Source organism: Numida meleagris, chromosome 5, assembly GCF_002078875.1.
Source record: "Numida meleagris isolate 19003 breed g44 Domestic line chromosome 5, NumMel1.0, whole genome shotgun sequence".
Taxonomy (NCBI): Eukaryota; Metazoa; Chordata; class Aves; order Galliformes; family Numididae; genus Numida; species Numida meleagris.
This window is the reverse complement of record NC_034413.1, coordinates 12,107,832-12,135,131: the sequence shown is the minus strand read 5'-3', so window position 1 is coordinate 12,135,131 and position 27,300 is coordinate 12,107,832. Positions and strand designations below refer to the sequence as shown.

The following is a 27,300-nucleotide window of genomic DNA, read 5'->3' as shown; positions in this document are numbered from 1 at the left end:
CAGGTCTAGGTGCAACAGCAACATTAAGAAAATAAATAATATTTGTACATTGCTAGCACAGTGCTGCTCTGTTTTAAAGACAGCTCAGCTGTAAATTTGATTAGTTCCTTGAAACTTCTCTTCTAATTACGCTAAATCCAGATTAAATGCAAGGAGAACAGAACCCAACCTACATGGCTCAGTGACTTGACTGGAGCTTGATTCTGCATTTATGAGAGTTCCTGATACTACGGCTCATGGTCTTCTCTTGCTAGGAGTTAGTAAAACTGTAAGCTCAGAATTAGCCATGTCATTGCTAAGGAGGTAACCATAAAATAAAACCAGAATTATTTCATTATGCAATGAAACAATATAGTGTCTGTAAAGCAATGAACAAGTCCAAGCCCACATTCTCTCGCTTCCTGAGCACGAGGCTGGCTCATCTCCCACGAGGGCAGATACACCATCCCATAGGTGGCCTGTTACAGAAGCAATTCTATCTTCAGAACCACGGGCGACTGGAGGAAAACCAAGGTTAAAAGGAGACCAACAGGAATAAAACAGCAGCAGCAAAGCTGAGAGAAGATTGGCACATTAAGCAAACGGGCCAATTATCTTTATGCAGGAAACTGCACAGCCCACATTTCAGCCTTGATGATCGCCAAAGGTCACCCCCACTGCACGCTGATGTGCCAAGCAGAACCCCAGGGGGTGCAGCAGGAGCTGGAGAGCAGATAAAGCATCAGTGCCTTGAGGGTACACTTTAAGGTAGAAGAAAGCAGAATGTTCAGCCAAGAAAACTTCGCTAAGTATATGCTGTCTGGAGGCAGTTGAGGAAGAAAAAGAAAGAAGCGGACAAATAGGAAATAAAAAGTCACTAAGGGCTCATACAAGATATTCCAGGCAACATTTTTGTTTTTGAACACAGTTTTATGCATTCTAGCTGTAGTTCTTCTCTCATTAAGCCACTGGAAGAATGACAAAGTCTTGACATTTTCATTTTAAGTGGAACGTGGTTTACTCCATTGATAAAAACTCTGTGAAGATACTGCAGAAGCCTCTGATACTGTTACTATTCTGACTGAAGCAGTACCAATTTAGCAGACGCTTTAGCTAGACTGATCTGCCATTAATTTTTATTTACCAAGTCTGACACTCACATCATACCTAGTGGCAACACTGTCATCTTGAGGCTAAGTGAAAGTCAGCATTATCCCAGAAAGACATAAATTTGAATTAACTACCAGCTTCTGTACAGCTGTTAAAACTCTGCAAAGTCCCTTGGTAGGCATGAAGTTCGAAGAAGGGAAGAATTTGCAACATAAAATGCAACTATAATAGAGTTATACATAGAAAAAAAAAAAAACATGAGTAGTGATGAAAGAAGTGGAAGTATTGTCAAGCCAGACATCTTGTATACAGCTGGCATGATCAGAGAAGCAGACAAAGGCCTGGTTCAGAGGGGACTTAATGATGTCCACATTAAGCAAGAAAAGGGGCCTGGTATCTATACAGGATTATTTGTTCTGTGTCTGTGTTGAAAAATCATCTGAGATCTCGTTTTATTCCACGTAATGATACTGCAGGTCGCTCTAGTGGACATTCTGATATTAAACCATCTTCCATTTTTAAACCTTCTCATTGAAATTTGTCTCCTAGCAACACCAGAGCACACCCAGTAGTTTCAATATTAAACTGCTACAACTCTAAGGCTGACACAAGGAACACGAAACAGAAATGAAAGTTCAATTTAAAATTGGCTAAAATAAATTTTATTTTACCATTACAATATATAATCTCTTATCAACACAACTCACAAAGTCTTTACAAAATAATTCAATCTTCTGATGTATTTTAAACACTACTTTTGTACAAAGTTTGAAGGGAAAATAGGCAATTGTAGTTAGGCATGTTTTTGTTAGGTTTTTTTTTTTTTTAGAAGCATCACAAGAATGACTTCAAATGAGACTTCTTTTTTGTGGTGTTACCTTCACAGGCAAAACGGAACATTTATTTTAAAGACCTGAGGAAGGATTCATGAAAGTTTTCTTTAGACAAAAGATGCCAGTATTCCTATGCTGACAGCACAGCAGCAAATAGAATAGGAAGCAAACACATTTGAGCTAACTTAAGTGCTCTGAAATGCCTCACAAAGGAATCTTCTTCCCTTCACTACACTGACTATAGAGGGACCCTGGTTTTCAACAGTAGCTTTCATGGATCCCCATGTATAAGATGGAACGTGCAGCAAGAGCACAGCACAGAAAGCTCTGGTTCTTAATACTGCACAAGAGACAATGAAAAACTTCAACAGAAGAGAATTGAAATACTACAGTTGTCACAAAACCTAGTAATTTAATATGTTAAAACAAATGAATAAAAACAGGAATTCAACTCTGAATGCGGTAGTAACAGGCACATACTATGCTATTTAACCCCTCAAACCTGCTCTCCACTACAGTTCACTAGCACATACTGGAAAGAGTGGAAAAAGCTACCATTTTTCACCGCTGCTAGAAAGATGCGCGCTAGAAATGAAGGAACCTGTGCTCCTGCTAGACAAGTCATTTGACAGATTTTACATGACAGCAGAATTAGGCTGACTATTTTAAATACAGCAAGCAGGTAGAAAGAGGTGCTACTTTTTTTTTTTCCTCCATGCATAGTTTAACCGGCTTACAGCCAGCTCATCTCCGTTCAGACTAGAGATGTGCAATCCACAATTTGGTGTAAGTCAAACTACCAGCAAATATTTTTCAAGTGCAGACAAAATTGCTTTTCTTCAAGAAAAACAACTGAATAAAGTTTGTGATACATCATTTCCTACCTATTTTGGTCTCCATTAGGAGAGTTGCCTTCCTCTCCCAAATCACACCTGAAGACAGATGATCACCGTACGCTTTTTTGCGCCAAATGACTGGTTCCATCCCAGAATACACTGTACTGCCCACTGAAGATCATCCCTGAGAACACTGTTCTAGCTAGACACTTAGAAAGTAAGCAAAATCCCATAGCTTAGGGAAAAAGGCTGTTTACCCTGTGAGATCTTGTGGTTTTAGGAAGTACTTAAAGAAATGCAGCAACTCCGAGCATTTAAAGTCCCTGAGCTGAGTGAAATTTGAAGACAGTTATTTGCAACACAAAGCACAGCAACATCCATAGCTGTACGTACAGAACACTTCTTTTTAAAAAAAAACAGCGGTAAAGTCAGATGTTGAATTACAAGCGTACAGCAATTAGTGGTAGTTTCTTTTACTTTCTTCCTGTCACAGAAAGTATGGTGGTCTTCTTTGGTGAGAAACAGCAGTGAAGGAGCTTGATGACTTCAGATTCGTTCACCTCCTGATATTGTAGCAATCTAAGGTATGGTGAGCGGAGATACCACCAGCCCATAGTGCAGCACAAGTAAGCCATCCTAGAGAGAAGAGAGAAATTGTATTATCCAATCACTTTGCCTTCTCCACAAGGCATTTCCATCACTGTTTGATATGACAGTCACTGTGTGGTTTCAATCTCACTCATCATTTCATCGCACTCCCATAACAGAGGTGCAAGGTTTTTAAAATATCAAAGCAGATGAAAATATTCCCCTCTCCCTTCAGACGGAGAAGGGTTTTTAAGAAGAAAAAGAAGAGAGAAATGTGGTTCTTTAAAATAAAAATTATAGGAAGGTGAGACAATTCTATTACAATAGGCTCCATTTACAACTCCCATTACTTCCCATATGACACTGCAAGGCAGAATAAATAACTTCATTAAATAGCTCTAGAAGCAGCTACCAAATTCTGGCCATTAACTCCAGACACCAAAAGTCAAAAAGACATTTGAGGAAGCAAAAGGAAACACATTGCTGCCTGAGCACAGAACTTGGATTCCAACTTCTAATGCTAATTTCAGTACCTTCACTGGTTTCTCCAGCTTACTGTTTAGTGGCTCTATTACTTTTGACAATCAGGATAATTAAGACAGAAAGACAACATAGAAGATCACGTCACTTTTTCTTTCTTTTTTAAAGTACAGAAGTACCGTATCTTCACATTTCTACAAGTTAGCCAGAGTCTGAATATGTCAGTAATACGTTTAATATAATTCCATCACAGTTTCCTTAAGCAGAAATACAGAAAGCCACGCTGCCAGCTTACCATTTCTTCCTACTTCTTGATGAACACCACATTTTTAAATCCCTGTGCTTCTACTAAGTTAATAAAAGCCCCTTTCACCTGCAAGACGATACTTACTTACTCATTACAATAAGTCTTACTTATGTTACTTAATTCGCACAGCTGGTGAAAGATCTAGTAGTTAGTCTTCATCCACCTCTGAAACCTGCTCCCACTACTGATCCCCCTGGGAATCTGACTTGCATTGGAGCTATTTGTATGGACAGGCTTTAATAAACGTTTTCTTTTGAAGAGAGAAACGCATTAATCACAGACAACATATTAAAATTTCCTACCATATTTTACTTTTGATATTTTTAATCCATTAACATTAGGACTCAATATATGTTCCAGAGAAGTTATGCAGTTCTGTGTGAGGGGGCACATTTTGAAAACAACAAACAAACCACCAAAGCACCAGAAACTTTTAAGATCTAAATTATATTAAAAAAAAAGTACCAAGACTGTCTCCACTTCATGTAATTACTGCATTATACTACAGAATCTGTAAAGAATTGGCAGAGGTCTTATCAATGTTTTGGAAAAATAGAAACGCTTCAGTAAAAGGTCATTCCCTACATAAAAATGTTTTTGACAAGTTGGTATCCTTAACTACCCAAAAAATCGGAGTCACTTTGCACTGGAGGGAATCTAAGATCAGGAAACTGATCTTAGAAAGACTCAAGGGAATAGGATGTACTTGTCCACACCTCCATGACATACTCTTTTTCTTCCCTTAGGAATTATTCTCAGACAGAGCCTATCAACACCTTGATGTTCTGTCTGAAAGATGACCCCTTATTAGAAAAATAGCTTTGTTTTGCCTTCAGTGCCACAAAGATCCTTCGTCAGGAAAAAAAATAAATTGCAGCTGAGCATGACTGTTTAACTGTCTCCTCTATTATTACTTTCCTTAGTTCTGGCAGATAACTACATAATGACAAGTGATAAAAACAGCTTCAGAGCAACAACAAATAAGTGCTGTGAACTTCATGCAGCCATTTCACTTTTCTTTAAAGGATGCTTACAATGACAACAGAGGGCCTAGTGCAGGGTAGTGGCCAACCAATCTCGACTTTAATGGATGAGAATGCAAAGAAGAAAACCCCTATTTCACTGCTGTTTTTAATAGTGTTCACTTTCCTTCATCTTCTCATTCTATTAATAAGTGGAAATCCATTACTAAATCGAATAGATATGGGAGGAAGAACAAGCTTTTATTAATTCATTTACTCAGTGCCTAACAAAGTGGGATGACTGTATTGCAACATGGAGACAGGATCCTGTTCGTCTTCACTTTTTGTTAGATACTTTGAAGTTACTTATCAACCTCTTGGCACATAGTGCATTGTTACACCTTCACAAAGGTATGTTTACTCCTTGTCCTTGTTGGCTACTTCAATAGGAAAAATAAAGCCCTAACTTCCTTTTTTGGAGAATTGTGATCAACGCACTTTTTTCTCTATGGAAACTTTGCTTAAAGGAAGGAAACACAAGAAAAAAATGCTACATAATCCTTGATTAATGAATTTTCCAAAAGTACATTTGGCAATAGGACATTTAAAGAAATGACCTATTTACATGGGAAATACCTTTCTCAAATCAAAGGCCAAAGCCACTGCAATTACTTCTGTACAAAGAAGCTGAGACATGGTCCAGTATTGGCACTGCTTACTCTGTAATTGTTCACTTTCTAGGTATTAATACATTTCTGTGTCTGTTCAGCTGCTTTCTCTAGAGACTATTCCAAGAAGATTTCCATCTTGGAATAGTCAAATACAAAGAGAATGAGACCTCACTGCTTATTACAGATCTCAAATCAGAGTAACTCAGATGTGTCCAATAGAAAAAGCAAAGTACAAGCTCTTCTCACAGCAGCTCCTGCCCCTAGGGCTTTTTGCCACACATTTGTGAACCTGACCTAAATTGGAAAGGATCCCACCTGTTAAATCCAAATATAAGCATTAGAGCGAGCTGACTGACAGAAACATCAGGGTATATGCACCTTCTGATGTTATGAGAGCAGCAGTAACAACAAGTGCCCCACTTTCCAAATTCAATATTCTCACAGAAAAGAGTAAAAAAACTTCCATAGCAGATGTGTGCTAGAGGGTCACACTAATTAAATTAGATCACAGTTCTTACTGCCCAGTTCAGGAAACACTGGAAAAATACAATGGGATTGGGTTACAAGAAGGTGAGAGCTGCAAAGAGAGAAGTAGCATCTGCAAGACCTCTGTGCCAAGGGCCATGGACATAAAGGAAGCTACTCTTTTTAGCTTTTCCCATGTGTGAGTTCATTATAGCCCTCAGTGACGCAGAGCTTTGAGAAGGGCAGTTTCAGATCGGTGAAAATAACCAGCAGCTTGGATCACATTGCGTTCATGCAGCAGAAGGGAAGAAAGTAACGCAAGGAAGAAATTACGTGGCCATGTAATTAACAACAGGCTTCCTTCCTCAGCTATTTGATCAAACTCAATCACAGGCTAATTGTAACACTTTGTAGCAAAATTCAGCCTTTCAAAGATTTCTGCCGCAGTCTTTGATCTCTACCTGTAGTAAATTCCAGAAGTTTTATACCATTATAAAAATTAAGCAGAGCTACTTTTAATATTAATTTTGTGCAGCAACGTTTATATTTTCTTTCCCTTAGCAGAGCTAAAAATCACATATCAGGATAATTAGAAAGATTCAACCAACCACCCAATTTTAGAAAATTTAGTGTCTGGAAATCTATCAGGATGTAACAACATATTTATTATAAAACTGTACTTGCTGCACCTACGTGCATTTAACATGATAAAGAAAAAGCGTGTGAAGAAAGATTTATTTCTTTTTCTTTTAAGCCTTCTATAAACTATTCAAAAAAATGAACGTGTTAATTATTTACATCCAACCACTAAATTAGTTACCTATTTACTCCAATTACAGACCTAAAAATCCTGCCAGCTTAGGATGCTTTACCTTACTCATGCTCTGGAGGCAGTGATACACATTGTTACTCAGTAGGAAAACAAACACATAAACCATCCCAAAATTTATACAGAACAGCTAAGCTTATTTAATAACCATTTAGGAGGAATAGAAGTCTCAAAAACATTTTCATGATTATGACCCAGAGAAATAAATCACAAACAACGTATGTTATGCTGCACTGAATTTGAAGAAACTCTTCTAATGTAGATGGCTGCCTAAGAGTGCAGGTTCAAATTGCTGCCTTTGGCGAAGTGAAACTTACTTGCATTTTTGAAACAGCTTTTCCTCAGCAAAAAGAGTAACTGCTGACATGAATGAACATGCAAATGAAAAACCGTGACTCAGAACAGTTATTTTTCTCCTCTAACAGTGACCATACTTAGACAAATCAAACCCAAAGTTTTCTTTTAAAAGGGCTACACTGCATAAGTAGGTATGGAAGCTATTTTATCAGCGTGAATAATCTACAATGAACATCAGAACGTGGTCAATGACAATGGAAGTTTTGAAAAGCATTTCTACATCCTAGTGAGAGCTGTGAGGAGCAATTCCAGCAATATTGGTTTGTTGAGGCAGGAAGGTTATGATGACACAAGATGCCCTTGGACCTTAATGTTAAAAAAAAAAATCTATAAGCGTTCCTGTGTAGTTGTAGCCTCACTGGACCACGAAAACTATTGAATTTTAGGTCCTGTGAAAACACAAGACTTTGCAAAAAGGAAAGATCTTTCTTCTGTTTGCCCAAGAGAGCAGGCTTGCTAGAAATCATCACTAGCATACTGATTTTGTAATAATGAGACTTCATAAATCCTTGGAGAACAGATCCTTAGACAATTGTTCTCTTTGTGGAGCTGCTGACTGGTACTTAGCCACTAAACATCAATCAGGAAGATCCACTTCTGAGAAGAAATGAAAACAAAGCAGTTTTCATTACAGTCATTTCCCAAGTGCATCTTTCATACATGAAAAGATTTTGTGCAGTGATGAAGTCTAGAACTACATACATTTAACGATACCCCTGCTATTTCCTGAAGCTTTTTAGCAGAGAGTATTTCCAACTCCATTTCTGTTGATTGTTGCATGTACTTATCATAAACTCATTATATCAGAAGCAAGTTTGTTACTAGTGGTTTCTTCCTTCCAATTTCTGTACTCCCTAATGTGGGTTAGGTTACATCTTAAGTTTTTCATCATATTATTAGATGAACAGCCAAGACATTAAGTTTGACACTTAACTTCCTTCGACTGCAGAAGCCACGGTACACACCATAAGCCTTAAAGATTTTCACTTTCTGCCAGTGCTGTAGATCCATGCACATCTGCCCTGACTGTGGGATCTCTCCTAGTTAGTCAGACTAGGTACAGGTGATGCATTGTCCAGGACACCTTGAAATAAGCTTTCCACCCCTTGCCCCTGACACAGAACCACTCTTACAGCATAAAAGGGCTCAGCATGAAACTTAAGTGTACTGTATTATGCACGCACACAGACACACAAGTCATGAGAACTGAATTTGCCACTTTAACTTCTATGCCATCTGCTTATGTTGCTCTCCAAATACAATACTGACCTAAAGCCCATTTGTTCCCACTGTAATTGATTAACCAGTAACATTTTTTTCAAACTGCCAGGTTTAGACTAATATGCTATTTATCATACAACATGGATTTACTTCTATATCCTACTAAGCACTGGGGAGATTATTTCATTTTTTCATTGGCTTCGTTGCACATAAGAAATAGTATGATGCTTGCCATTTTAAAGATGTTTGGAGAGATTCCCAAGGAAATAAAAGGTTTTCTTATTTGCAGAGCCAGCAGCATTTAACACAGTAAATAATCAATAAAAAAAATAGTTGTCTACACTCAGGCTGTGATCGGGACATGCATCAAGGATGTTAACTGCACTTACTACCCTGCACCTCTGGATTGTGCTCTTATACTCCCTGTATAAGATACTCCCCTGTACAGTCTCAAGGTTAGCCTTAGCCTTATGCAGGATACTTCAGCACTGCAATAATCTTTGCAGAGATGCAATCACCATGAAGAAAAACGAGAAATGTTAATTGAAAGAACAGCTGGTATAATTTATCATTGGTAAGATAGCAGCTTGTTTCAGAAGAGAAGAATTTTATACCTAGAACATCATCAAGTTGTCAAGAACACTTCTATTACCTGGTATATTTCTCAACTTCATATACAATATCAAGAACAATTTGCATAAGCTGAAAGTTTTTCTAAGTAACTTCTTGAGAAAAGTTGGTGTTACCTGAAAGAATATTTCTTAACCTACGTCAAAACAGCACAAAGCCCCAGCTGCCACGCATACCTGTACAGCACTCTCTCCTATGACTTGTCGGATCTCCCTCAGTGTCTGGTAGTGTTCTAGCAGGTGATCACCACATATTATGTCTACCTGTGAAAGAACACAAACATTGTCATGTTCAACCTAGCTTTGGACTAGCAAGACAATATCTAAGCCCTTTAAATGTGATATTTCATACAGTAAAACTAAAGCTGCTTAGAAGAATTCCACTGTAGTATGTCTGACACTATAGAAATCTTTACCTTTGCTGCCCAAATGCATTTAGCACACACAACACTAATGCCTTGCCCTAAGGCTCCCCTTCCATCCCCCAAGCTGGGGCTTACTTCTGGAATGGAGAAGATAGTTGGCCTCACTTCCTGCTGGGTACGCCCACTGGAAGAAAAAACCCAAACTGTTTTGGAATGGCTGTGGTAGATTAAATGTGAATTTGGATCAAATAATAAATGATCACATAAACATCCAGAGTCATTCATAATCTGCAAAAAAAGGGCAAGTTGTTGGTGCTACTGGCAAGAAATGAGCCAGTAATACCCTCACTCCTATTCTGAGCAAGAAAACACATGAGTAAGTTCGTGTGATAAGGCTGCTTGGAAGAAGGGTTTGAATAAAGAAGATTAAGCTCAATGTATGCCACTGTCAGCAAGTTCCTGTTCACAGAGTCCTTCTTCAAAATGTAATCAGCATTTCTGTGATGGAAGTAACAGGGATGCTTAGCAATTCTAAATAACATCCTTGACTGCAGCTAAATGACATCAACAATGTCTGCAATTCCAGAGGAAGCACTTTTGTTACGTAGCTGTGCACAAGAAGTGTTACTTTGTGAAAAAAAGAGATTCATAGTACTCTTACATAGTACTCTACTCTGGAGGTACTCCAGACTCCTTTTGCCTTGACTATTACAAAAAATAAGCTTCTTTATTAGAGCAACCAACCCACCACTGTTCCTCTCATAACTGCAGCTTCATTACATTCTCCTTCCCAGCAATTCCTGGAGACGGGTCTCATCTGTATTACAATGATCAAACCTCAACATTAAGAGCATTGTCAACATGCTGCTATACAGCTTTCAGGGAGGAACAAGTTTATGGTTTGCCACTGCACTGGTCAGGGAGCATACTGCAATATCGTTACCTGTCCTCTTACATGGTTATACAGCCACTTCCCACTATACTTTGTGCTTCAGTTGTTCAGTTTGTCTGTATAAATGCTCTTTTGCACATTGGCATCTCTCTCCTATTCTTCATGAAAAAAATTAGAAAGATTTGTGTCTCATGCTGGCAGACTACTGAGCGTTGGGAACAACAGAACTCTAATCCTTAGAGACAAATTCATTTATATACTATGAGAATGGTGTGGAATACTCCATTCCTATTAGAATAAATCTTAAATATTGGTTCCAGAAAGCACATATGATGTAAACTGCTTAGTATTATTTCTGCTTTTAGGTGCCAGGAGGAAACCAGCAAGTAAAAGTTAATTTGTACATAACATTAAACATTGATAACGTATAAAAATACACATAGACTTAAATATTTAATATCAAGATTTGAAGTATTTAACAAACATATCCTTTTCTCTCTTTTTTTAAGTGGTTTACAGTTGTTTTTCCTGTTTCCCTGGTGTTCTAGCCTCTACAGTTATTACTGTAGGAAGACAGACTTGCCCGCTTTGTTTTCAAGAGATGTATGAATTTAATGACTCCTCCTTTAAAAGACACTTTCACAATTTTCATACCATAAGAAAGTGAAAACTCAATTTTGTTCTCACTGATACATATACACGCACACTTCATATTTCCTGTAGAAATAGAAAAAAAAATGTATTTGCTCAATACGGGATGTAAACAAAGTGGCAGCTGCTGCCAACCTTACAATACAGAACGAGAATTCTGGTTTCAAAATAACCCATAGTTGACCCTATTGCTGCCCCAGTTTCAAATGGAATTCATTAAAGATTCAGTGTCTTCTAACAAACTGAGATTTTTCTTTTCCCCCCACATTCACCTCCTCTTACGCTCTTAATGTTAATTCCTAATCCTCTAATTCTAGCACCAAAGCCAGAATTTCTGCCCGCTAATTGTTATACTAGGATTCACTCTGTAACGACAAAAAAAAAAGCCACACACAAAAAAATCCTAGTTCAGCACAGAAATCAGTTGCAAAATCCATGTCCCCAAGGAATCTTTGTGCCTTACAGAAATTATATTCTGTTATGAAAGAGGCACCAGCAACACAAGTGATGTAAATCTTAGTCTTGACTAAGTTGGTAAAATCGTAGCCAGCTAGTCGTACTGACAAGTGAGACAGCATTAAATACAGCTTGACCTTTTGCTTAAAGGAAAAATGAATGTGCAGCTACTTAACTCAAACACAACTTTAAAAAATCTGATTAAAATAAAGTAGCCTTTCCATCATAACATGTATTTTCATTAGGTGACATGGTCACTGCACTCAAGAGCTATTTCCTCTGAAAGAACACGGTCACAGGCAATTACAAATTAATACTCAGCAAGTAAGATGAAGTTAAAACGGAAGACGGTCATATAAGGGACATCCCTCCTAAGATTAACCCCAAGGGAAAATTTGGCCTAGAAAGCATTAAATCTCAATCAATGGTTTCTATGCCAACCCATGTTATCCAGGGAAGGACAAAGAAAACAGTTTTGGAGGTCAGCATGAGTACTGGGTTATTCAAAAGCTGGGATTTGCTTTTCTAAGGTACCAGAAACATCTGTTTCAGGGGCTAAGACTGGCACACAGAGGCTGCATCAGCAATGACACTGTATGGGAACAGGCTTTCTTCCAATCTTTCCCCACAGGCTGCAGTTTACATACACACCTGCAGGAACACACATCTGATTACAGAACATTTCTTTTTCTACATAAAAATGTTCAGATCAGGCAAGCTGCAAGTCTCCCTACAGTCTCTCCTTACAGAGTGAATGCCAAGAAGGTATAATGTTACTGCAGGATGACTTTAAAGGAAAAAACACATTAAATCTCCTCATTTTCTCCCCACTTTGCAGCAAAACACCAACCAAACAGATGTACATCAGATGACGAAGTCAAGGGCCTAACAGATTCCAAACACCATTGCCTGCGCTTAGTTCAAATTAAGAATAATCTACTTAGCTATTACTAGCAATTTTAATTGCTCAAGAAATCTCTTTTCACACACACACAAAAAAATCTAGTAAGAATACTCAAGAGAAAATTTGTAACTGGAAATGCATAAATTCAGAAAATTAATCACTGTCCACCAAAGCATACAGATCAAGAGTAAAGCGCCGTCTGTCAGCTGCAGTGGTAGATGGAAGGGGAGAAGTTATGGCAGATGCAGTGTATTTTAGCTCAGTGATGCCGAAAACACATTTCAGAAAAAGAAGCTTCCTATCTTTACTGACAGAAATCTATTTCTTGGGACTCTAGGCCAAAATCAAATGCACCAAAATCATTACATTTTTATATTAAAAAAAAAGTAGGTAGTGAAGAACTAGGAAGAATTAGAAATCAAGACTAAGGAAACAATACAAAAAAAAAAAAGTCACACTGTCCTAAATTAGAATCCATCTCCTCTTTAACATGCATGGGGAAGCCTAGAGGAAATGAATCACTGCAGTCCTCTGTTCTCTACATTTCTGCAGCAAACTACAAAAGCTAGCCAAGTATCCTCTGCATTTATATTCTTTATATATATGCTTTGTGAACTATTTCCCTAAACTCTTCCACCTGTGCTAGTTTATGTCCAGGTTTTCCTGGGTTTTGTTTTACATGGTTTTATTAGCCATTCTGGAAAGCCGGAGTAAGAAGTGATTCATCAGGCTTATTAAATTGCAGTGATACATCTGACATCTCTCCCTTCCTTCATTTTTACCAACAAACCATCAACTTCAGTTCTGCATACAATGAGACAACAACAGCACAGCTGATATACTCCTACGATCTTAAATCCCCTTAAAATGTAGTGAAGAAAAGATGAACTAGGATAGGAAGAAAAATACTTCCCACTTCATTTCCCTAACTCTCTAATATTCTACCAATAGACTTAAACATATTCCCTAAATCACCTGAAGTCAAGGACAGGTTTCAAGTTACTAAAAGAGATACATTTTCTGGAAAGGAAGTCTATGAAATCATCAGCTTTCCAAGACAGAGTAATATTAATCCAGTAACAGTGGATCACATCCTGCCAGGTAAAGTTCAAGCAGAAAGTAATGAATGGAAAAAAAGTCTCTAGTCTGGTGTATTAGATGAGCTCAAGGTTGCAGAATCTGAAAGATTTGCCTACATTTGTATTCATATCTTTCATTCCAGCATGTCCATTCACAACTTTCAAATCTTGTTTGCTTCCTTCAACATACAGTTTGATTTCACTATCACTTAACTCCTCCCTCAGTTTCTGCCTTCATGTCCTCTCCCATTCATACGCTTCCCCGTCTACATACTTAATTTTATCTTTGAAACAGCAGGTTATTTTTTGTTTTGAATTCCACCTGAAGTCTTACACGGCAGTTTAGAAGCTTCATACACATAATAATGAGAATTTAAACATGTTGCAAATCAGTTGGGAGAGTTGTTCTTACTTCTGCGTTAAGAAACAAGAGAGGCATAGGCATCAGATCATAGTGAACTAGCAAGTGCCACTGTAAAGGACATACCTGACAAGCAGGGTCCAGATCCATTTTCCTTCTGAGGAATTTCTCCACGTGTCCAATCGTTGCCTCCCCTGAAACACGCACAAACTTCTTTTCCAAAGGCTGCAAAAAATAAACACATGATCTTAAGACTCTTTACATTTTCAGCCATCATCCCCGGCAATCTCCAAACCTGACTGAAGGCCCACTAACTGCAGAAGGCAGCTTAAGCTTTGGACTTCTCTTTGATCCATTTCCAGATTACCCCATTGGGAAGGGACTAAATATATATTAACAGACTCTTTGTTCAAACTTTCTGCTGTTTGAAACAACATTTAAAAATAACTATTGACTTCAGTCCTATTTCACTACTGAAATAAAAGAGAATGGGATTTCCAATTATTCACAACAGAAACGGGCATTACAGAGCATTTCAAGAACTCCTCCCTTCAAACACTCTCCCCATCTAAAAGCGTTTACTCAGAAGCATAAGAGATTTCCTAAGGTTTGCTTCTTTTCTCCAAGTCAGGCTTGAACATCAGACATGCATTCAAATAGTTAAATGCTACCGTTTTGTAATGCAAAGAACTTAACTTCCTTAGCACGTACTATGGATTGGGCTGGAATCAACTTAATAGTCCATAAAATACCAGAATCCATTAAAATACACTACTATGCAGAACACAAGGGCAAAAATGGTAGAATCATCTTTTTGTATAATTTCTATAAACTTTCTTAGCAAGGACTGCAACAAGAGTACATTTATCATGTCAGCCTCAAAGATTTTAATGGGTTTCTTTTCTGTGGATAAAATTTTGAACAGCTGACTGATGACATGGGCAGCTAAGCAAATGGGTACAAAGGCAGAGCAGATGACTGCATTCAGTGTGATAAATGGATTCCCTTTTGTGTCAGTTAATTGGATTTTTATGTTAACTTCCAAACAGTTGTGGTTTACTATCCAGCATCATCATATTCTTTCAATTTCAAAAAAAAGTCAGAGTGGGGGGTCAAAGACTACCCCTGAATTAAATAATGAATTAAAATAAGCACTTGAAAGAAAGCTCACAGAGGTTTAAAGACTGCCTTTGAATTCAATAATGAATTAAAATATCTATCCATGATAGCTGTGCTTTTGGAAAACAGTTTGATTTACTCATGTGTAAGAGCTAGAAATGCCAGTAGGACCAGAGCTAGGAACCTGAGGTGGCTGAAAGCTTGATGATACTGGGTTTACACTTCCTGCATAAGGAAATCACGGTTTATGGCCAAGAGCCTTATAACCTGTTCTCTCAATCCACCTCAAGGGAAAAACCAAAATAACAACAACAAAAAACACTTTAATATATTAATTCAATGTCTGATTCAAAGAGAAGTTAAGTAATTGAGGAAAGAGCAATACTAAAAAGCAATTAGAGTATATTTTGTGAGAAATGGATAAGAGATGGACTTGGAAGGTAGATGAGTAAACTTCTTGATCATGAAACAGGAATAAAAAGCATGAAGATACAGAAAGAAAAACACAGGGAAGAAGAAATACACTGAAGCAGGGAGGTAATACGCAGAAAAAAAAGCGAAAATGCTGTAGAAGAATACCTGTTAAAAGATGTGGTATTTCTATAAAAATCATATAGGAATCTAAATATGCACGCTTGCAGATTGGCACTTCAGTCTATGGATGCTGGCATGTTAAGCAGTACAGAATGATTCCCTGAAAGTTAAGGTGGGCAGCCTTTCACCTTCACCATCCTCAGAAAACCAGAATTAAAGTGATTGGAAATGCACTATTTATGACTTAACAGGGAAAAATACACAAACAAAATCCCTTTCTTGAGTCACTAACGCTCCTTAATCATGTTGAGAGTTAAATATGTTTTAAAAGGCAAAAGTATTCCTATTGGAATGACATGAAGAATATCAGATGGAATAAATGCCTGACATTTTAAAGTTAGAAAACACAGGCTGATAAAACGTTTGAATTGCCTTGCAATCATTCACGTTGGGTACAAAATGAAAAAGACAAAAATCAAACAAAGCAAAATCGGCAAACAAGAGACATGAAGGATTGGAGGTGATATAAAAACAAGGGCATTAAAAAAATAGTGTGATAGATAAGGAAAAAAAAAGAATGCACAAAATGTTGGGTGGTGCTCGAGAGTAAGAGGAGAATAAAATAAACAGGTACATTTTTTGAAACATTACTCCCATTCTACAGAAGAATTTCTATTTGTGAAACTGAACTTAAATTTTCACACTGTGTGCACATGAAATCTTATTTATCTAACAGTTTGAGATTGCCTCCTAAGTTCCCTCATACCAAATGTAATTAGTATTTAAAAATACCAGGAATAATTATAGTCATATTCAATACCTCAGATTTATGCCTAAAAATATGATGATTAGAAATCAACTCAGCTGAAAACAAAGGGAACTAGTAAATAAAGTGAATTAGGACAATCCATATTTCAGTTAGTAACACAGTTTTGAAATTCTTACACAGTAGAATTGGAGTTTTGCTGCTATGCTAGCAGTACCAGTAAAACAGCTCATTCTGTTATTCTGTGCCATTCCATCTTTTGATTCCTACAATCCCCCAAACAATGAAATGCAACATACACTGTGTTATTTTGAATTATATCTCCTCCTTGCCCTGAACAGAATTTTGTTTTCTAAGTGTTCAGCCAAAATAGCAGAATAGCATACTCTGCGAATCTCTAATTACATCCTATGAAACAACAAAGGCAGTAAACAATGAGCAGCCCATCTACAAATTTCAACCAATTCAGTTTAGTCTGATGATCCATAACAGAAGAGATATTCTTCAGGAGGATAGGGAATGCTATTTCTTACTCATCAGAATAGCCACTGTTGAGACAACTACCTTTGTTAGGGAAGGGATGCAGAAAAGCAGTTTGCTGTGGGCCATGGAAGTGCTGTCCAGAAAATGTGCTTTTTTTTGTTGCAATTTCAACCACGTAGGAAATTATACCATTTTTATACCTTGGGTAATGCTTCCTTTGAATAACCTAGGCAAGCTTTTCACAACTAGTCATCCCTCTTCATAACCATTTTTTTATTTTTTTTAACAGAACGAGTATACTCTTCCTTGATATTCCAAGAAAAGCCATACTAATGCACCTTTTGGTGGGTGATGCAAGAATAATAACCTAGAACTACTTAGGTGAAGTTTCATCAACATCATTCCCATTCTCCTACCGTATCTAATTCCCTAGCCTTGGAAGCATTCACTTCCTACTCTGTGATGCTATACAATGATAGGTTTGAACATACGCTGTATTCCATTATGCTGCTAAAAGTTCAGGCTGCACTCAGTGTAAGAAAAACAAAGACAAACTAAATTAAATACATTCAGGTTATACGTATTGCTGAAGAAAATCAGATAAGAGAAAAGTTCAAATCACATCTGCACCTTAAAATTCCCTGTGCCTTCGTTAGCTCTGAAAAACAAGAGAAGAGTAAACACAATCAATATTGCTAAGATTAACAATCAGTAATACCCTCAAGCTCTTTATTATAACGACTATTAAATTAGTAAGTCTGGCATATCAAGTTTAATTTTAAATCAGACTCTTCCTTTCATTAAAATCGAGTATATGAAACAACATTAGTTGAAAGTTATTCATCTTCTCCTAGCCTTTATTTGGTACCCCATTTCCTTCTTCTGAATTCAGTTACTTATGACTGATAAACTTTATCTGCATGAAATGGGGAAAAAAAAAAGCAACACACCCTAAAGCCATATTTTACAGAAAATAAAACATTAGTTTTCATAGGAATAGGTTGTAATATCAATACTGTTTAAATATCCACACTTCATTATCCTCGATAGTTGGAACCTTAATGCACAGTACCTAGAAGCTGCTGACAGAACACGCCAACCACTGAAGAGGCTTACAGGGCTTTCCAGACTATAATAACAGGATTAATGGTAATGCTGTCTAAGAACTCAGGAAAGCAGCAAGAGCTTTTCTGGAAGGTCAGATATAGATAAAGGTGGCAAATGACCAAATTCCCAGCTGGCCTCAAAGGAGGTTCATTGATTTGGACAGCCTGAGCATATGAGCTCCCACTCATCTATATACCACATTCCCATCTTGTAGTGCGGTGTACAAGTTTCTCAATGACTTAAGGCCAATACATGACATTTCTCTACTCTTGCATTACTTCAGCAAGTGCATATGTATGACAGGGTAAAATGCAGTATTTCACTGCACTGGAGAGGGCCAAAAGACAAATATTACTATAAATTGACAATATTTCTGCTGACCGTTTAATACAGCAAACAAATGAATTTGCAATGTTTACGTAGACCACATAGTAGCATGGTACTTCAAATTACTGTAATTAGGTATCAAACAGATTTAAGTAGAACCGTTACCAATTTTTTGCCACTGGATTAAAATGTAAAGTTACTAGGAAGCGAACAGACAAGCTTTTCCACTCTTTCATTTCCTTTGGTACAGTTCCACTGTTTCAGGAGACTGTTAAATGCATCTAAATATGTGGCACAGTTGAAAGCTTTCAAAGAATTCAAAGCTGGATTGTTCAATCTATTCCAAGTTCTCCTTCTCTGAAGAGCTTTCTTAACGTTTCACTGCCAAGATAAGCTCTTTGATTTTGACCTTTGAAGAAAACAGATTAAACCTTAAACATAAAGTATAAGATAAGATCAAGCATTAAAGAAGACCCTAACATAAGCTGCAAAACAGATGTTAAGTCAATATTCTTCCTTAACGTGAATCTTTCCAGGCTTCACTCCACGTAAGTAATGAAAGCAGCGGACAGTTCAGCATACTGTAGATCGTATTTGCACAACTGCACTTGCTTTGCTGCCAGATTATAATAGAAACACAAAATAAAGCTACCAGAAAAACAAATGTAACATAGATTCAAAAGCCATCTTGTTCCACACACAGGCATGTACATGTTTAATTCATTTTGAGGTATAAATTGCCCTTCTACTTCTTCTTACTCTGCAGAAAAGAAAAATGTACCCGCTGAGAATCACCCAGGGCCACAGTGGGAATAACCAGGAACCATGACAGTAAAGCTCTAAATCACAGTACTTTCACCACAATGAATTCAAACCGTATCTAATTCCGCAGACAAGATAATGTAACAAAGCTTTCTACACAGTCATCAAGAAACAGTGTTCCAACCTGAGCAGGACATAACTGGAATCCAATTTCAGTTGTTTGAAGTCATTTTACACTGCAACTGGCAATACATCATTCAAAAACCAAGGCACTGTTGGCGTGAGCAAGTTCCTTCTGCTATCTGGTGGGCCAGCACAGCACTGGCTGCTACCTGACAGGTCCCAGAATGAGCATCCCTCACACTGACGTCTAGATGCTAAATTAATGATTAATACTTCCATTTAATCACATTTTAGCCATAGCGGTAACGATCATGCCCATGCACCAGGTCAAGGGGACCCAGCAAAAATTATATAATGAAGTTTATACAACGTTCATTAAAAAATGAATGCAGTTTTTAATTGGATTTATAGTGTTTTCTAATACAATACACATTGAATAAGTGTCTTTGCTTCCCTTTCCTTGTACAATATATGACTCCTGCCTTTACTTATAACGATCCTGCTCATAACACAGAAACATTAATTTCCTCCTTGTCTTACTTCTTCCAACTCAGGGATGTGTCCCCACACCATCCTGTTCAGTAGAATAGCAATGTAATACGTCGTTTAAATAGAGGAATCCAAGACAGAGACTGCATGGAAACACAACAGAACACATGCTCAATTTGAGACATCTAAAACTGAATTTGTCTGCAGAACACTTCATACTACAGTCTTAGTCATGACTATCACAGCTTTAAAATGTACTCGTGAGCACGAAGAACTCCTGATAGTCAAGCATGCAGAAAACTAACATGGAATTCAATTAAGTGGAGACATAAGCATATTCTATAGCAGAGGCAGGGATTCTTCTGTAGATATTTAGCTTGAAAAGCTTCTCTTTCTGCAATCTCCTGTCTCAGCTATCTAAAGAAATATTTTTAAAATAACAACAAAACCCACACGATGGGCAATACAAAAAAACAAACAAACCAAAGTTTTGTACTCTGAATTAAAGAAAACACAGTAGAAACATTGGACATAAGATACAAAAAGGCTAGGACACAATCTCTACAAAAAGTGAGGTCAAATCAAGTTGGTATGCTTTGCTGCTAGAGTTTCCCAAGTTCTGAACGTTTAACTTTACCTCATTTGTGTAACAGTTTGCAACAATTACGTGTGCGAGTTCTCAGAACACTTCTGTGCAGACAGTCAGGCCAAAAGGAGAGGCAATCTGCATGGAAGAGTACGTGTTGCACAAGAATCAAGTCACTTCCTCCCATCAATTCAAGTCCTGCACTGTGCAGTGCTCCCAGGAGTTACAGCTTTTATTCCACATATAAGAATTTCTCAGTCACTACCATGTAAATCTGTAGACAGGCAAAGCAATATGATTTCTGCTTCCCATGTTCCTGGAAACAGCTCCAATGTTTGGGCTGGAATTTCCCCGCTACAAGCTATGACTAAAGGTGATGTCTGATGAAAAAAAGCTTCAGCTATAAATCATTAAAGTCTGGGAAACTGTCAGGCAAACTTAACAGCAGAATACATTATCAGTACCACCTATAACACGTAGGGGAATACTATTCTTGCTGCTCAGGTTTCCTAGCTTGTCTTGGTCAGTTAAATTTAGAATAAAACTCGCTTCCTATGAATTACCTAACTGCCATTGATCACATTTAACAAATGCATTGTAGGTCTCAAGTTCCTAGCACATTGTCAGAGACGCTCTTAAGCCCAAAATGTTGGAAGACATCACATCAAGAACATATTTCTTTTACTGAAGTAGCACCACAGCTTAGTGCATACTGTCACCACGGCTTAGTGCATACTGTTTGCAAACACTGAACTTGTAAAACCTGGCTAGAGTGAGACCTATATTACTCAGCAAAGCAGAAATAGCACTCCCCCAGGCACACGTCAGAGTTACACTACAATTTGTAACTAGGACTAGAGCATCTGTGTGTGCTGTTATCCTGAAGGAAATGTACTCCCCCAAACATTAATACTGCAATCAGTGATTTCAGAGATGTTTCTTTGCTTCCCTTCCCCCAGTCTAGAAGGGCTACAACCCTTCCTGGTGAGTTGTCCCTAGAATACAGTATTTTTGTGGCTGATAAAAGCATGTCATGTACAACTGCAGTCCCCTAGTTACATGACCAAGACCTAGTACAGTCATCACTGACAGTACTGCCACCTACAGGGGATGAATGTAGCATAAGAGACAGGTATTTTGTTATTCTGTTTACTGAGACTACACCACTACTTTAAAAATAAAAAAAATGTAAATTTTAAAGTACTAAACTTTTTTGAAATCTGTTTTCATAAGAAGACATCTTAAATATTTATCTGCATCACCTAGATATGCAAAACTGACTATTGCTATTACACAGTAAGCTGAAAACAGCCTCCCATCTGCTATTTGAGATGAAAGAAGTAAATACGCAATGGAAACGAAGAGCCAGAAACGGTCCAAGACACAAACAGAACCCTCACATCAGCAATTTGCTCATACATTTGTCCACAACTTACCCAATGAATTCGAGCAGTATTGAGATGTCAAGTTCTGGTGGGATCCGGAACACGGAGCCCAGAACTTTTCGAGGTCTTCCTCTGCTCGCTGGAACGGGCTGTGGGACAGCTAAAATATTCAAATAGCCAAAATGCAAACACAACTTGAAATAAAAACAGAATAAGATGCTAACATGTGCCAACCAAAACAGATGAGCTCAAAGGGAAGAAGTGCCTATGAAACTCATATCTATATCCATATGTATAGATATATATATATTTTTTAAACTAAATCAGCTCTGTGTACATTTCTTGCCATGTATGTGAACAACATATTATTACATATAATAATATAACATATTATTAGCTTTCAGCACAGCAACTCCTAAAGGAGATGTTTGTTTGACAGTAAGACAAAAAACAACAAAGATAATTCCTCTCTGTCAATGGACGTTCAAGTTCTTATCTATTAGACTTCCTTAGCTTCTAATATTTATTACAGGCTAGAAAATACAGTTAGCACACACTTAACATATTTTCCTGGGCAAAAGTAAAATCCAAACTGTAATAATACACAACCACAATCTAGGTTTAAGTGTTGCTAGTTTCCACATTCTGCTTTCAGAATTTGAGAACTATGACAACCAAGAATCTCACATTCCCAACACTAGTTCACAACTAAAGTAAATATGTAATATTTCTAACGAAAGCTACTAAAAATAAATGGGATAGTAAGTATCTCCTTAACAACATCCTCTAAATGAGGATAGCTCACCTGGTTTGGGCACTTCTAATCCTCTTTCTTTATAGAAGTCATGCATTTGTTTTTTTTCTCCTGGAAAAAAAAAACACAGAACAGATTGAAATGTTATTTCAGACGCTGAGAACATACACACAGTTTCCAATGGTTAGAGCTGAAACACTTGACAACTGCCAACAAATTTTCATTATCATTAGTATTCTGTACAAAGCTGAGCTGCTTAAAATACCCAGACTTAGACTTCGTTAGCAAAAAAACTTGAAGTCAGACAAAAATCATACTGAATTACCTGCACAAAGCAGTATCCTTCTGACTGCCATTACTCTTACATTTATAGCATTTACAGTCCATACATACAGTCCACCCAAGCAGACTACATAGATTCATTGGCTCCCCAAGCACAAAGAAGGAAAAAAAAAAAAACAAACATCACAGCATTGAGGATTTAAAAAAAAAAATAAAACAACAAATGATAAAAAACAAGATTTCAGAGAATCAGTCAGTCCCAGCAACCGTTTTTTTTTCCCCCCCCCCCCAGACAAATGAATTCATGATTAGACAGAATGACATTTTCTTTACTTACACAAAGCATGAAACATGACTATGGAAAATTATCTGAATGTGTACCCAGATACACCAACATTTGCTTTGCATGAGATAGAAAACAAATCAAATTATCTTCAGCACAATGACTGCCATGTCCATCACCAGAATTGAGGCTTTTTCCTATTTTGGTGTTTCTCCAGGGAAAAAAAACCCACAAAAAATAAAGTTACCATTTTAAAAACAAAACACACATTAGCTTTCATATAACTAGACCAGGAACAGGAATTTAGAACCATTAATAAAGCTCACTTAAGCACCACAACTGTTTCACTGTAGTGATTAAAAATAAAACTTCCAGATCACTGTTGTATATCACGTTACATTCTCCACATACACACCTGTCCACAACCACACACAACAGAACTTAGCAGCCAGAAAAAAGCCAGTTGGCACAGATAATTCATTAGGATTGATAACCAAATGTTACAAAACTATTTTTAAGGAGCCTAGAGTTATAATGGGACTTCGAATTACTGTCCTTTCTGCTTACTCTTTCCAGTCTCTAGATGGCAATAAAATAAATAAATGAACTTACTTTCCTCCAAATTGACAACTAATTTATAGACTATGTCCTGTAGTTGTCTGTCCAGTCTATCAAAGAGAAAAAAAAGTCTTTAACGTAAAGTATTCTCTATTTCACCAAATTGTAACAAAACTGCTAAATACATGTTGAAATGATGTATGTAAGAGACACAGCAGCAACTCCACCTGCCTAAATTCATGTCCTGCCAATAGAGCTCCAATAGAAGAAGCCACGTTAAACAAACAAACAAACAAACTGAACCTCCATTTCCATTTGCAGACTTACTAAATATACCATGCCAACAAAGCTTTGTCTAACAGACAATCAGAGCAAATAACTAAGATCTCATATAATCTGTAACACTGTGCAACTGCATAAAATTACCCAGGATGTAAGGGTAAACAAACCCTGGAAAGAGAAAGAAATCAGAGAAGAAAAGAAACTGAATAATTTTATTTTCACTATTGAGATGAAGCTTACATAAACAAAGAACACAATGTCTTCCTCGTAACTGTTCCTTCATTTGAAATTGGAAAACACTACAGGCTGTAAAATCATACTTCTAAAAGAAAACAGCGAAACATGATGTTATGCCTACAGAAGTGGGATAGACTTATTACCTGATATTATAAAGGGGCTGTGTCTGATGTACAACTATATTGCATTTTGGACATCTGTTGCTATAGTAGAAGTGTCTCACTATGCAGCTTTTACAAACTGTAAAAAAATAAAATAAAATCTTGTAAGTTACATGTCTATTCTACAATGACATCTGCTTAAGAGAAGCAATTACATTCAGACTTGTCAAATAATTTGTTAGAAACAAAATGAAGTCTTTCAGCAGCACTAACAAACACTAACAAACTGCCTGTACCATACAGGATACAACACATAGGTTTATAATCCTACTGATGCAAAGGCAGGTGTTTACTGTTGTAAGTGCAATACCCAGGACAAAAGCAGAGTTAAGTCAACAGAATACTGACTGCTATAGAGAAAAGGTTTGCTGAAAAGCACCCTACAATTACAGAAGAACCAAGGTAAGAAATAATTCTGCAATTTTCATTGTATTTTATGCATACTTAACATATGTAGCAGTTCTGTTTTCATTTTACTTGGACTTCATCCTTCCCTATACATTCTTCCCTACCTCCCTCCTAAACTGGATAACTAAGCTGACTTCATCCTTGACTGAATTAATGATTTTCTGATGCTTGATATAACCATCAATATGTTTTCCTTAAAGACCAGTTAGCTTTAAATAGCAGTTTATTTTTGTGAAGTCAGAACACCCGAACATCTGTTTTTTGGTTGCATTTGCAACGAGGTTCTTAGAATGGAAGCACTGGTACTTACAGGTGTGCAGACACTCTGTAATAGTTGTAGCATCAATAAAGTAACCTTTGCAGATGGAACACAGGATGTAAGGGGTCAACTCTGCGAGGTTTATCATACGCTACAAACAAAAACATTCGACAAGAATTTAAATACAGAGGCCATGAACTTACTCAGATGCAGCTTCCAAAATAGCACATCCTTAAACCATGAAAAAATAAAAAACAAAAAACCAACATCCTGGATGCCTCATTCCTGGAGGTGTTTAAGGCCAGGTTGAACAAGGCCCTGGGCCCTGATCTGGTGGGTGGTAACCAGCCCACAGCAGGAGCTCAATGATCTTTGAGGTCCCTTCCAACCTAAGACATTCTATGATTCTAAAGACTTTTGTCTAGTTTTCAGAATTGACTTTTTTTGTGAGCAGTGTCCAATTTATTTCATGAATCATATCTTAAAAGCAAACTATGAACTTTTGGAATGAGTTGTTTTGAATAAGCTCTGTAACAAAATAATCAGTAAGCAAAAAAAAAAACAAAAAAAAAAAACACTATTTGAAAAAGGCTCAGCAAATGCATGGAGGTCCTCAGTCAAGAGGTCTATTTAATGGCCTCAAGTTGTGCCAGAGGAGGTTTAGGTTGGATATCAGGAAAAACTTCTTTACAGAAAGGGTTGTTAAGCACTGGAACAGGCTCCCCAGGGAGGTGGTTGAATCACCACCCCTGAATGTGTTTAAAAACTATTTGGATGTGGTGCTCAGGGACATGATTTAGCGGTGGGTTTTTACAGTTAGAGCAGTATGGTTAGGTTGTGGTTGGACATGATGATCTTGAAGGTCTTTTCCAACCTGAGCAATTCTATGATTCTATGATTAGCGCTGCCTCTTGCTCCTATACAGCTAAACATTGAAGCAAGGAATGAAGTTTCACTGCCCCATATTCTGGTAATGGTAAAAAATGGTACAAAAATTCCTTTATTAGGAATGCATAGGAAGAGTTTCACCAGTTTTGGCCAGAAGCCCACTGCTTTGGGAAAGAACAAATTTATCCTATGGCAGTGGCTTTGACAGCAGCTTTGTATCCAAGCAGCTCAACACATGACATTTGTATGCTGTTTCCTCCAGCCTCAAAGCCAGATGCCACGGCTTTCTGTGCTTTAATCACATCTCTCATTTTGCATCCACCCTTTCAGCAACGCTGATAATCCCCAAAGGCATCGTTTAAGGCAGACAGAAGGCATGTGGGTAATAACGAAAGAGCCTCTTTCCACAGGGAAGCTTTCCCAAGCCCTAAGGAGCAGGCAGCGGAAACCCGCGGCTCGGGGCCCAGCGCTCAGCGCGGCCTCCTGAGGCTCTCGGTGTCTCAGACGCGGCCAGGCAGCGCCCCGCGCCCCCTCCTTCCCTCAGCGCGCGCCCCCGCCTCGAGCCGCACGCGCCGCGCGGGGCACGCCGGGAGCAGGGCCTGCCGCGCGACGGAGCCCTTACGGCCGTTGGACGCCCGTACCTCAGCGCTCCCCCGCCTTTACACCCCTCTTCTTCTTTACCTCCCGGTCGTCGTCCGAGTCGAGCTCGCCGTCGTCTGTTCCAAAGCGAACCCCGGAGTCCCCCTCGAGCTCCTCTTCCTCCATCTCCTCCTCCTCGTCGTCCTCATCATCCTCATCGCCGCTGGATTCCGAGCGGCTCCGCTCGAACTCGAAGGGCAGGGAACGCGACCCCGAGCAGCTGGGGGCTCCTTCCATCTCCTGGTCCTCATCGGTGGGGCCCGCGCCGGCACCGTCCCCGCCCGACAGTCCCGAAACCACGGAGCCCGCGTCCACCTCCGCGTCCATGGCTCGGGCCGAGGGCGGGGAGCGGGCTATGCCGGCGCCGGGGGCGACCACGCACGCGCGGGTAGTGCTGGTACTCGCGGGTCGGCGGGCAGGACGCACGCGCAGTAGACAAGAGGCAGGAGGCATGCTGGGAGTTGTAGTTTCAGCAGGCGAGGCTGGGACAGCACACCCACGCTGGAAGTCCAGCCGCTCGTAACTATTATAGTTTGCAGCGCTCGCTCCTCCAGCTAAGAATTGAGTGACTCGCTAACGAAGTGAGACGTCTAATTCGTCTTGAAAGCACGTCAGCCACAAGATACATTTTTTTTCTTTTTTAAGCGCTTATTCTGTAATATCAAAGAATCCTGGTTTTACTAAACAGACAAAAAGCTAGGAAAGTGACCAGCTGTAATTAATTCGGAACCAACCTCGTAACGGCACAGTCTTAGAGACGTCGTTGGTCTTCTCCAAGGAGGATACCAGAGGTGGCTTGTTAATGCAAAATCAATGCAACTTTGAATATGATCTCTTGTATACACGCATAGAAAGCAGCGGTGCGTCCCGTGGTTCGCGCCCGTACGGTCACT

The 27,300-nt window shown here is 38.4% G+C and overlaps 1 protein-coding gene across 3 annotated transcripts; it reads right to left on the bottom strand.

Moving 5' to 3' along the window:
• PCGF6 (polycomb group ring finger 6) lies at positions 1,724–27,295 on the bottom strand. 3 transcript variants are annotated; one of them, XM_021400708.1, is made up of 11 exons: positions 27,142–27,295; positions 26,450–27,060; positions 24,932–25,031; positions 24,196–24,292; positions 23,588–23,643; positions 22,462–22,521; positions 21,708–21,816; positions 17,508–17,535; positions 14,102–14,200; positions 9,445–9,531; positions 1,724–3,394 (listed from the first exon to the last, which is right to left on the bottom strand). In XM_021400708.1, the coding sequence occupies exons 2-11, from the start codon at positions 26,858–26,860 to the stop codon at positions 3,338–3,340; spliced, it is 1,104 nt and encodes a 367-aa protein (XP_021256383.1). In that variant the 5' UTR covers positions 26,861–27,060; positions 27,142–27,295; the 3' UTR covers positions 1,724–3,337. The 3 variants fall into 3 exon arrangements, 2 of the variants coding, with proteins under 2 accessions (XP_021256383.1, XP_021256384.1); XM_021400709.1 differs by lacking the exons at positions 17,508–17,535; positions 27,142–27,295 and adding an exon at positions 9,768–9,816 and having other exon boundaries at positions 26,450–27,014; XR_002439992.1 differs by lacking the exons at positions 17,508–17,535; positions 27,142–27,295 and having other exon boundaries at positions 3,340–3,394; positions 26,450–27,005.